Source organism: Sorghum bicolor, chromosome 9 (genome assembly GCF_000003195.3).
Source record: "Sorghum bicolor cultivar BTx623 chromosome 9, Sorghum_bicolor_NCBIv3, whole genome shotgun sequence".
Lineage (NCBI taxonomy): Eukaryota > Viridiplantae > Streptophyta > Magnoliopsida > Poales > Poaceae > Sorghum > Sorghum bicolor.
The window spans coordinates 52,341,601-52,353,352 of record NC_012878.2 but is presented as its reverse complement, the minus strand read 5'-3'; the positions used below and the strand labels follow the sequence as shown (position 1 = coordinate 52,353,352).

General features: G+C 44.5%; 2 protein-coding genes and 1 non-coding gene across 3 annotated transcripts; all 3 read left to right on the top strand.

Moving 5' to 3' along the window:
- LOC8061789 (two-component response regulator-like APRR1) lies at positions 1,780-4,452 on the top strand. The gene is made up of 3 exons (XM_021446954.1): positions 1,780-3,378; positions 3,488-3,670; positions 3,764-4,452. The coding sequence occupies exons 1-3, from the start codon at positions 2,875-2,877 to the stop codon at positions 4,151-4,153; spliced, it is 1,077 nt and encodes a 358-aa protein (XP_021302629.1). The 5' UTR covers positions 1,780-2,874; the 3' UTR covers positions 4,154-4,452.
- On the top strand, positions 9,760-9,832 carry TRNAE-CUC. Its single transcript has one exon. It is a non-coding gene; the product is annotated as a tRNA-Glu (tRNA).
- On the top strand, positions 10,290-11,302 carry LOC8061788. The gene is made up of 3 exons (XM_002441192.2): positions 10,290-10,477; positions 10,573-10,787; positions 10,886-11,302. Exons 1-3 carry the CDS (start codon positions 10,385-10,387, stop codon positions 11,157-11,159), a joined length of 582 nt encoding a protein of 193 aa, XP_002441237.1. The 5' UTR covers positions 10,290-10,384; the 3' UTR covers positions 11,160-11,302.

The window sequence follows — 11,752 nt, the reverse complement described above, 5'->3', positions numbered from 1 at the left end:
TTTGATGGAAGTATATAATGTATTAATGTGAAATTGTTTAAAGTGCTCAAGGTACTGGAAGAACCTCTGTTTGTGCCCCTGTTTCTCAATATCTTCAGTTGACAAAAGTACTGAATGATGAGTACTCAGTTACAAAAATGGTGCTGCAACTGTTTTGTAGTTGACCTATTAAGACAAAGCTACCTCTTGTCGTTTGAACCTTTTGGGATCTTTAATGATATGGTGGGAGAGAACATAACTAACAATGTTATGGATAAAATCAAACTTCCTGTTGTTTGTTATGGAGCAAAGCCTAAACCTTTTTAAAATACTAACTGCTGTGATGTACAGTATGGTTACATTTTTCAGTTGGTGAGATTCTTTTCAATAGCCACATAAATGCCTTTTCAGGCAATACAATCTTGGAGAAGCATAATGGTCCCAACAGCAATCTTACTTTCAGATTGGTTGCATTTTTTCTGTGCATGGTGTCAATAGAATGGCAAGTTGCAAGAGGTCTTGGTTCCAATTTCCATTGAGTTTTTATGATTTATCTATGTCTGCTAACAAATTGATTTAATTTGATACTTGGTTAATGTAATAAAAAGGTAAGCCAAGTTTCTTATCAAGTCAGGGCATTACTATTTCCTTGAAGAAGGTGGAGTTTCCCCACTTGATTAATTTGATACTTGCTACAGTGATGAAGTTTTTCCACTTGTAGCCTGGACCTTTCAACACTGGAAATACTCTTTTTAAGATGGGAAAGATGTAGGATGGCTGCTGCCAGGGCTTTCGTGGAAGGAGGTTGCCAATATCTTACATTAGATGGACTTGATCAGGCATGTTTTGTATCAATGCTCTAGAAAGAAATAAAATACAAGTACCTTTGCTGGTTTTTTAATTTATGAATATTTTAGTAATTGCTAGGAGATGACATATGAGCTGTCAGTTATCAGATATGACCAGTCCTGTTCTATCCACGAAGTAGTTACTGTTATCAGCTCCATGCACTGTTTGCTTTATGAGGAACAGTTTTGTTCATTCTTGTCTACCCGTAGGATTCCTCAAAAACTCTTCTTTTTCCTGAAGTGCTTGGTTCCTATTACCTATCATTTTAAAGTCAAACTCAAAATAGGGCTTGATAATTTTTTCCAAATGGTGCATATCTTTTATATGGAGCTCAGGAGCTGCCTTGCAAACATCTATATGAACTGTTAACACTCTACTGACTTCAGCAATACTTGTCATGATTCATGAGTTACTTAAATCTTTTTGCTACAGAACTGGAACATCATTGTACAGAAATGAAGATAATGCCTACCTGTTTACTCCAGAGTCTACTTGAGGCTCAATTGCTCAAAGCTCTAGAAGCCAGGAAAGGAGGGTTTGAGTTTCCTCCTCACAAGAGTATCAGTATCAAACCACAGTATGTTTGTCTTCTACTCTCTTTTCCTTCTCCATACTGTACTTACTTGTCCTGTTGTGTTTGTAAGTGGATCCTTTTTCTTATTCTTTGGGAGGTCGGGTTTGGAGGCCCGTACCTGTTTTCACTAGAAACATAAAAAAAATTGTACAAATGCATTTGAATGCATAACTACAGGTGCCGGATTTGCACCGATAGTGAAAGAAAGGTTAAAAACAGATCAGAACAAAGGAAATTGCAGCCTCAAAGATGAGCAAACAAATGAGCTTCAATTTCTGAGTTTATCTTAGAGCATACAAATTTAGCAATGTGTGATAGGATCATGGCGTGCGTAATAGCTCCTGCAGCCTGTCCTGTCCATTTTTGTGCCCATCTCTTTATCAAATTTCTTCTTGTTTTTCTTTGCTGTGTGTTTCCAGAGACACACCATTTGTTATGCAGTTTTCTCTTATCAATCCAACACAGTTTTTCCGTCATTTTTTTTTCAGATTTGTTGCTAGCCAAATGTTGCAAGTGGATCCTGTTGACAGTGTAGATGTCAATTACACATTTGTTTCTTACCTCATCTCTAATTTTGTTCTTGTCCTTTGTAAGTGGCTTCATTGACAAACTCAAAAGCAAATTCAAAACTGCAGTTGAAAAGATAGGTTGCATGTGCAGCATAAGTTCCAAAAACTAGTCACTTATGTTTATTCCTTTTAAAAAATAAAGAAGTGTTCTCAAGCTTTTGAAGAAGTGCTACATCATTCTCTTAGTGGGTTTCTTCAGAGAATGAAAGCTAAGATTTCTTACCCGTCTCTTGCAGAGAACTCAGTCTTAGTTGCATCCAATTAAGAAAATGTTATATACATCCAGTAAGGAATGTTTGATGTATCCGCACTTGCAAAAAGTCCATACATGTATATATAAACATATTCAGTAAGATGTATTTTTATACCTTCTTCATTTCTTATGCGGAAATGTCATTGGAAGTCTGGAATTGACTTCTTTGTGTTTATATTAATGCATATTTGGTTGGAGCATATTCCTATCTGGAAGTCTTGACACCTGTTCATTTTTTCTTTCCTTTTTTGTGAAAGGATGCCTGTTCATTCTTGAAAGGTGTTAGATTCAGCATAAACTTTAATCTTTCATCAAAGACAATATATTCTGAACTTCTTTTGCCTTTTTTCTATGGTTTTGCTAGATAAAAAGAGGGACAGCTTTTTTATGAGCTACGTATGTGCCTTGCCAGAAATCTCTACATATGAATACTTTCATAAGACAATCTGACTGTCAAATATGCAGATAGAGTTTACAGTACATGTACTAAACAAGACATGTAAAGTATTCAGTATGTATTGGATGCCATCTTTGACATGGTGGTTGTCTGCTGAGTAGTTTAGTTAGCATGTTGAGCTGGTATATTAGTAACTTTCTGCCTTGCTAATGGAGTGGCCCTACAAAGCGTTGGTTAATATTTATATTGAACTATGCACGAAATCTTCTCTTTTTATACCAACCCTCCTTCACTTGCACTGACTCCCCAAACACATCAGAGGGATTCACAACCAAAAGCCATGTTCCATCCTTCATCGTCGTCGCCACCCAACTACAGTGACCTCTCCATGCATCATGCAGTGAGCTTCTCCTCTGCTGTGCCCACAGCTCCGACTGAAATTCCTCGCGGGGGTTTCTTCCACGGCAACGGTGGCTTGCTAGCACTTCCCAATGTTGCTGCATCAGCGCCGCCTCCCTACCCCTCTTCCCTGCCTTCCTACTACATGCATAGGAACATCAACTCGCATTTCTTCCCTCTTCACCTCCAGTTGTCTGAACAGGTCAGCAGTAATGCCACCTTGTCTTGCTCGTCTCCTTCAGCTTCGGCATGCCAGTTGCCTCTTCCCCATGTTCCTTCTTCCCCTTCATCTTCCGGTGACCTTTTGGAGTTCAGCACTGGAGCCATGCGGCGTGTCTTCAGTACGGGTGACCTCCAGGTAATCCAACATACTTCAAGCTGGTCTTATAGCTGATCATAAACAAGTTCTAATCGAATCGCAAAAAAAAAAGTTCTAATCATTTCTCACCCGTGTTGATACAAAGCAGGTGATGAATGTCGCGGCATCTCCACCACCGCCACCACTTTCAGTTTCAGGTGACCCACACGGCCAAGATGCAGGGGGGCCTTTCACTCAGAAGGTTGGCCGTTACAGCGCTGAAGAACGCAAGGAGAAGATTGAGCGTTACCGTACGAAGCGTAACCAGAGGAACTTCCACAAGAAGATCACTGTAATGATTTCCCGCGCCACACAATCTGCAAATGCAATCCCAATGTATACATGTCCTCTAATGCATCTGTTGCTCCGATCCGGACCTCTTCAGTATGCCTGCAGGAAGACGCTGGCGGACAGCAGGCCCAGGGTGCAGGGCCGCTTCGCGAGGAATGCCGAGACAGAGGCCGAGGCTGTTGCAGGCCACGAGAGGGAGGCCTCAGACAACAACAGCTACGAGCACTGCCACTACGGCGACCTCACCACCAACAGCAGCAGTAGCAGCTGCTGCTACGACATCCAGTGCAGGGAAAGTGGCAAAACCACAACATTTGACGACGGCAAGTGGTGGTGGGAGACGCCGGTGGCCGCTCCAGCTGCAGCCAATGGGCATCATGGGCACCGTCAGTACCAGCAGCAGCTTCTTGATTTTGACATCGACATGGACATGGACGGAGATGATCTGTGGGCCAGCCTGGCTGACATGTGCTCTGGGACCTGACCTGGGCCATGCAAGGGGCGTCCTGATTGGCGCTGTCTGGTGCGAGGAAGGCAGGGAGCACCAAGAGGCGGCTGCCGTTGCCCGTTGCCGAGGCAGAGGCAGTGCGGTGGTCAGAGTGGCGTTGCTGACCTTCTTGTGCCGTAGTGGTGCATCCTAGTAGTAGTATTTATTAGTAGTAGTAAAAAAAAACCAAGACACAGAGATGGAAAACCCCGTCTCATCTCATGTAAGAACAGATTGTTCCCCTGGTGTTCCGTGTTACCCTATTTTGCAATGCAATCTTCCACAAAGTTTGGCCATGCTGTTGCTTTTCTACATGCCTGAAATCTGAATCGTTAAGCCTCTGTCTGAGTGCTGCAACTTTAGGACCATATTTTTTGTCTAGTGTTGAGCTGTTTTGATTTGTCTTGCTTGCGATTTGCAGTTGATAGTGCTGCTGGTGCATATGTGTTGGCTGCTGTTAGTGGCATTCTTTGGTTTAACAGTTTTTGTCGCTGGCATGACAAGCTGACAACGAGCTGATCTATGAGGCCACTGAACCTATGCTGTGTGCCGACTCCGAAGGTTCCCAAGTGTGGATGGTGATTGTCATTGTCACTGATAGGTGTAACAGTTTGAGGTGTGGCACGATATCAGAAGTGTGGCACGATATGATATGATGCAGAAGAGAGCTTGATACATAGTTCCGAGGGTTAAGAAGGACATGATTGTGACAATAAACGGAACACACTACGGGAGAGGTAAAATTTCCCGAGTGTCGCAGGCTTCCCCGAGTGTACACATGTATAAGAAAAGAGAGTGTGCAAGGCAAAGGTTGGGCATTACATAGTTATTAGGCTTCAATCTACGGACCCCGTACGTGTATGTCTTCAAACTGTACTTATATACCCATCAAAACTAAAGGCTATTCTGATTGCATAGTTTTTTATCAGGGCTTTTGGAAGATTCCAATTCATTGCTACTTCTTTTTTCGCTATGTGCTTGTATAGCTTGTACTACACGGTAACCTAGCTCATAAGAATTGTTATTTTTAAGGTCATTTTATGTCTTATTATTGTCCATCTTTTATATTAGTCTTTGTTTTTCTTAAAATATATCTAATGTGACACTCGTTTGAGTGTCTTTATCCAAAAAAAAGTGCAGGCAATAGTATAATAATCTGCAGAAATTCTGCATTTCTAGGGAAACGATTCGTAGCTCACCTGCTCAATTGTGTCGATTCACGGACGTGCCTCCTCTTGAGTGAAAGAAATTCATTTATCGTTTTAAGAAGCATGCTTTCCTCCTTTTTTCGTAAGAAGAATTGATGGAAGACGCAGAACCAAAAATGCAAACTACGGAATCTGGTCATGGGAACAACTTTTGCCTTGATGTGATAGGCAAAAGTTGCAATATTACCCTAAATGTAGAACATGGATGGTCGTCTGGATGCTGAAGGTATCTTGTTTGCTTGAAGCCATCACTCCCTAGCCTACCGCAAACATAGAGTCAAGTCAAGAACAGTTCCACGTTTCACCGAGAAAAATCTCTGCGAAAATTCTCTGCCTCACTGCACTGTCCCAGATCGACTGTTTGGACTCCTCTCAGCTCTGGCTTCCGCTCCGGCTTCTCCCTAATATATCTTTCTAAGCAACAAGCCGATTCCTTATATCCCAAACACGGTGTTCAGTACCTGACCTTTTTGACCATCCGAAACCGCCCAAAATGCATGCGGTAGCGGTACTTCAAACAGGCATCATCCGATCCTCCTCCGAGAATAAAGCAGCAATTGTTGTGCCTAGAAATGTAGCTTAGCTAGCTCGACAGAAATTCGAAGAGGCGCATGCAGCAGCACAAAACACCCAATGAACGAGAGCTCCGCGGACTCTTCCTTTCTCTGGTGAATGAATCGTGCATACATATATGCTGCGTACGCGTGCACTTTGGAACAACCGTCAGTGCTCAGTGGAGCAACAGACGCCAAACTGTCTCTGCAACTGGCAATTAAAAGTGCAGCAACAGAGGCCAGGATATCAGCTCAAGATCGGTCAAAGGGGAATCAGAACCCCAATGCAAGGTATTGCGACTCAATGATGAGAGGGGCAATCAGTAAGCCTTTTTACCCTTAGTCTCTTGCCTCCAACAGGCTACAGTCCTATGCATTGCTTTTAGTCACTAGCTGGCCAAGTGATTCCTTGTAATGCTTACATTACATACATACATTGTTATATCAACCCCTCAAACTCAATGGCTCAAACCTTATCACCACTCAAAGAAATTTGGATTAATTCGACGACTAAATGCACAAAGCTGTAGCAGCAAGTTTCATATGTTACCTGAATTGCACAAACCATACATACATGAAGACGACACCGCGATAAATCCCTTAACTAAATTCAGGTAAAGCAGGAAAAAAACGATCGAGTTTTTTTTTTTAACATGCATGATTCCAAATTCCAGTGTGTATATAGTAGGACTTGTTAGCAAAAGAGGGTAACGTAGCTTGCTTGGAGGGCTAAACAAACCTGCATTACGCTTCTCTGCGTCTCTGGAATTTCTAGCTTTAGCCAAAAGGCTAGGCGCTGCTGCGGCGTTGTAGCGCGAGAGCGAAGGAACACTTGACCGCCTCTTGATCACCTCCCCTAGAGGTGGGGAGTGTGGCGGCCTGATTCTCTGTCGGCCGCTAATACCAAGATAACTTTGTTAATCTCACTATGATTATTACAAGTCTAACTACTATTTCGTACTGCCGCAGACTTTTGTGTAGTTGAAGTTTGCACTGCAAATAGTAGTATGTGCTTGTGATCAGTGAACCTAATACAAAAAAACTGCTGGCTGACATGCCGCTCAGAAGTTCAGCATTCGACAAGACAAGATGTGTGTTGTATGTAGCTAGCTAACTGCTGGGAAACATCAGTTGCATGTGTAAACATTTTGGTATTCCTTTTTTAAGAAAGATGGTGTGAATGCCTTCCTGTCTTTTTTTTAAATGACATAAATAACGACGTACAGTCCAGTAATAAACAGCATGGTCAACAAGGCATTTCAGATTAGGGGGACCAATGACTTTGTGTCGAGTGGAGTGAGAAGAAAGCTGGAATCCGGGGCTGCGAGTGAAGCGTTGTGTTTCACTCACATTTTTCGTCGCATTACCTATACAAGAAACCGGCAACAACAAAAAAATGATGGCCCCGGCCTTTTCGCACGGTATTAGTCATACAGGGAAGAACACATGGCAGGGGCAAAAAGTGCCTGTCCTGGATGCTAATTTTGACCCTGAATAGAAAACAAGATTTGCCCACTAAACCCCTTCGCCAATTACAATTATCGATTCTCGATCAAAGGGTACGGTAAAAGCTTATCGCGATCTTCGCGCACTCGAGGGAATTTTTTTTTGGGTTTGTTTGATTGATTGGCATGTTGCCCTGGTTGAAATTTAATTGGCGCGAGAGAAATTTGTATTTGCGAACAATTAAGGTCAGAGGAAGTTCCTACATAAATTCCACCGAGGAGTGGGGAAAAAGAGGCCAGAATATTCACCAACGTGCAAATTTAGTAATCTTGGGCCATGACAACATACAGAAAAGGGGACACCACTGAGCCACTGAGGAAATGGTAAATGATGCGGACTTTTCCGATATCCTCCTCATCTCGGCATATGAAAAATGTATTCACAGCAGCCCAGGGTGGGATGGGGAATGAGCCTTTTTTTTTTTCCAATGTTAAAGAAGGGTCCGAATTTTGGTGTGGTCAAACTGCTTTCACGTGAGCATGCAGTACATGGTATAGATACGATTAATGTAGTGACCTACTTGTTTTTTTTTTATGAAACAGGAAGGGTTTTAAAGCCCCTACTGGAATTTTATTAAATATAAAGTAAAGGCAAAACCGCCAATTACAATCAGGAGACAAAAAAAGTTAGGAAAAAAAAATGTAGTGACCTACTTGTAGGTAACCAAAGGTTTCCTTTTTGTCGAAGGCGTCATCACATACGATCGACGAACAAGGTGAAACAGAAAACATATATTCGTGCGTGCACGCTTCGCGGTGACAAAGTCCAAAGGACCACGCAATCCGATGTGAAGCTGATGGTTAAGGCTCTGTTTCAGCTTCCTTGAAGCTTTTGGATCATAACAGAGATTCAAAAGCTTTCAGCAAGCTGAAACAAACGAAACCTAAGCAGTTAAGATTAACATACGTAGCTTAAGAGCCCCAAGAAACATATATGTATCTTAATCAGAACGACAACAGTAGTAATCCACGATTAAGCAAATTGTTGACCTTTAAATAGAGAGGAGAGCGCACAAATTAGTCCACAAGTAATCGCCACGTATAACCGAACTAGGAAGGCTTTTTAGCTTTCTCAAATCTTTTGGATCATAACAGAGATTCAAAAGCTTCCAGGAAGCTGAAACAAACGGAGCTTAAGCAGTTAAACTTAACATACGTAGCTTAAGAGCCTCAAGAAACATATATGTATCTTAATCTGAACAACGACAGTAGTAATTCACGATCACGCAAATCGTCGACCTTTGGATAGAGGCGGAAGCGCGCCACCTAGGAGAATTAGTCCGCGAGTAATCGTCATGTATAACCGGGCTAAGAAGACTGCACCTTTTGTATACTTTTTTTTTATCTCTATCGTGTCCATGTGCATTGTAAAAACGTCTTCTTCTATATTTGAGAAAAAAAAAACGACAATAGTAATCAGTCATTTGTTTGCGCAAACAGAATCATTTCCCCTTTTTCTCGGTACTGTTTTTGTGCAACTAGAAACGGTTCCAACATCATTTTTAAGAAGTTTTTTTTTTTCCTTTTGGGGGGCCTTTCGGCACTTGGCAAGTTGGCAGCAGATACCGCGGCACGAAGTGACCCGGTACGCCGTGGGCAGCCATGGCCGCTATCGTGTCCACGGACGAGGCGGCGCGGGGGCGCGGTGCTGCGGCTTGCTTCGCGCCCCGGCGCGTCACGACGCAGCCGACGGTGCCCGACGATGGGATGGACATGGACCGGGTGCGGCGCGTGCGCCGTGGGCCGTGGCCGTCGCATGCAAGGCGACGGCGGTTTCCACTTGCCACCTGCCGGGCGCTTTCTTTTCTTCTGGATGCTTTGGGCCACCGCCCCCGACACCAGCGGCAGGCCGGCAGCCGAGCGGGCTCGTCCTTGTCACATTGTGGGGTTCAGGGCGGTGGCGGACGAGCTGGGCTTAGCGAGGCGCTGTGTTTAAGAATTAAGAATGCGCCGGTCTGGGCCTCAGATGGCCTGGTGCAGACGTGCAGCGCTGTATGGCCTTGTTTAGTTTCCAATAAATTTTGCATTTTTTATTCTAGTTAGTCCATGAATGGACAATATTTGTCAAATACAAACGAAAATGCTACAGTATTCATTTCCCAAGAAAAATTGGAAGTAAACACCTGTGCTCGACGAAATGCCCCGATCTGATTGCATCTCTCTCTTTTGATAATTGCATCTCGATATGGGCAGTTGGGTACAAGCAAACAGTTCAGTTTTTGTTGTGCCCTTTTTCTTTCCCGGAGGAAAAGGTCTTCTTGTCAGCCTGCACTAGTGTGCTAACGTCGTACCAACTCCTTCCAACAATTGGATTACTGTAACGCTACAATTCGAAATCCGTTGTAGTCTAGCTGGTTAGGATACTCGGCTCTCACCCGAGAGACCCGGGTTCGAGTCCCGGCAACGGAATTTTTTGTATTGTTTTTCTGCAACGTTCTTTGTGTGGCAACAGTTAATCTTGTTCCAACGGCCATCAGAGATTCAGCGTCAGGAACCCTTGGGCCCACCTGTCATCCTCGCAGGTTCTCCTCGTTTCCTTTTTCCCTATTTATTGGCCAGCCACCATGCACAGCAATTTACCCCGCTCAATTGGGGACCTCACAATTCGAACCATCTCAATGAGGTAAACTGGCAAATTAAGCCCGTCTTTTCTTGGTTGGTTTCTTTTCTTCTTCGATTTCCTCTGTTTTCCATTACTGTGCTGCGCTTTCGCATTGCTAGCCTTCCCGTTTCTGTTCCCGTAGTGATCTCTGCAGCTAGCTGAATTATTAATCATCTGCAAATCAGATCCGCGACAGAAAACATCACGTCCATTGCAGATCGTAATATGGCCGTTAATCACGATCCGGTTCCATCCCCAGGGACTCCAATTGAGCCGGGGCACGCCGACAGATCAAGGCTGCAGCTGCAGGACCATCTTTTCTCCAGGCAGGGGACCACCGATCGACCGGCGCCGGCGCCATGGCTCTGAGCCAGAGCACGCAGCTCGGCCTCGCCACCGCGCTGTTCGGCGTGCTCTCCTTCGTCCTCGCCGTCCTCGCCGAGCTCAAGAAAGTAACGCATCTTTCTGCGTTTTTTTGCATTGCCTTCTGCAGAGACAGAGATCCCCCGTTCGTTGCCTGCTGAAATTAAACTGTGTCCATCTTTAGCCGCCGTACGGGACGCCGATCAAGGGACGGGACGTCGTCGTCTGCCGGTTCCCGCCGGACCCGACGGTGGCGCTGGGGGCGCTGTCGGCGCTGGCCGCGGCGTGCAGCGCGGGGCTAGGCGCGGTCGCCGTCTTCTTCCCCTACGGCGGCAGGCGCGTGCCGAGGAAGGCGCTCTTCGCGCACACCCCGCTCTACGTCTTCTTCCACGTCGCCGTGTAAGGAGATCGACGACGGTGCGAGAAGCACGCGATCGCTCCATCCTTTTTGGCCACGCGCGCGTGCTAAGGAGTCTCGTGGGTTCTCTCCCGTGCAGAGGCGTCACGGCGGCCGGCGCCGGGACGACGGTGTGGGCGACGGCGACGGAGGCCATGCACCACGTCCGGAACGTGCACCGCGACATGGCCTACGCCTGCCCGACCGCCAAGACCGGGGTGCTCGGCGGCGCGGCGTTCCTCAACCTGGACGCCATGCTCTTCTGGATCGTCTGCCTCATGCTCGCCCGCAACGTCAGGGAGGACTACTTCGACGTCGACCACGGCGGGTACGGGGACGACGGCGTCGCCGGCACGGGGATCGAAGAGAAGTGATTTTTTTTTTCGTGCACGCGGTTCGCAACATGTAGCGTCGGCATATGTAACATGTACCATCACATTACTTGTATATGTATTTCGCCTTGTTTAGTTTTATCCAAAAACAAAAAAAATTAAGGTCTTGTTTAGTTCCTAAAAAATTTTGCAAAATTTTTCAGATTTCTCATCACATCGAATCTTTAAACACACGCATGAAGTACTAAATATAGACAAAAATAAAAACTAATTGCACAGTTTGGTCGGAATTGACGAGACAAATCTTTTGAGCCTAGTTAGTCCATGATTGGACAATCTTTGTTAAATACAAACGAAAAAGCTACAATGTCCATTTTGCAAAATATTTTGGAACTAAACAAGGCCCAGATTCACCGGCACTCGAATCTTATGATATATGTATGGAACATTAAATATAAATAAATAAATAATTCTACACTTTGGCTATAATTTACAAGATAAATATTTTGAACATAATTAGACAATACTCCTAATTAACAAATACAAACGAAATTACTACAGTACACGAAACCAAAATATTTCCCCAACTAAACAAGGCCATAATGTTTGTGCGTAAAGCTAGAGAAGGGATTCGC

What these genes read in the sequence shown, in the direction of transcription:
- LOC8061789 (XM_021446954.1), top strand. Translation starts at nt 2,875, where the DNA reads ATGCACGAAATCTTCTCTTTTTATACCAACCCTCCTTCACTTGCACTG. An exon ending in TCAGTACGGGTGACCTCCAG is followed by an intron (nt 3,379 to 3,487) that starts GTAATCCAACAT and finishes GATACAAAGCAG; the next exon opens with GTGATGAATGTCGCGGCATC. An exon ending in ACTTCCACAAGAAGATCACT is followed by an intron (nt 3,671 to 3,763) that starts GTAATGATTTCC and finishes GGACCTCTTCAG; the next exon opens with TATGCCTGCAGGAAGACGCT.
- LOC8061788 (XM_002441192.2), top strand. Translation starts at nt 10,385, where the DNA reads ATGGCTCTGAGCCAGAGCACGCAGCTCGGCCTCGCCACCGCGCTGTTC. An exon ending in TCCTCGCCGAGCTCAAGAAA is followed by an intron (nt 10,478 to 10,572) that starts GTAACGCATCTT and finishes GTCCATCTTTAG; the next exon opens with CCGCCGTACGGGACGCCGAT. An exon ending in GTCTTCTTCCACGTCGCCGT is followed by an intron (nt 10,788 to 10,885) that starts GTAAGGAGATCG and finishes TCTCCCGTGCAG; the next exon opens with AGGCGTCACGGCGGCCGGCG.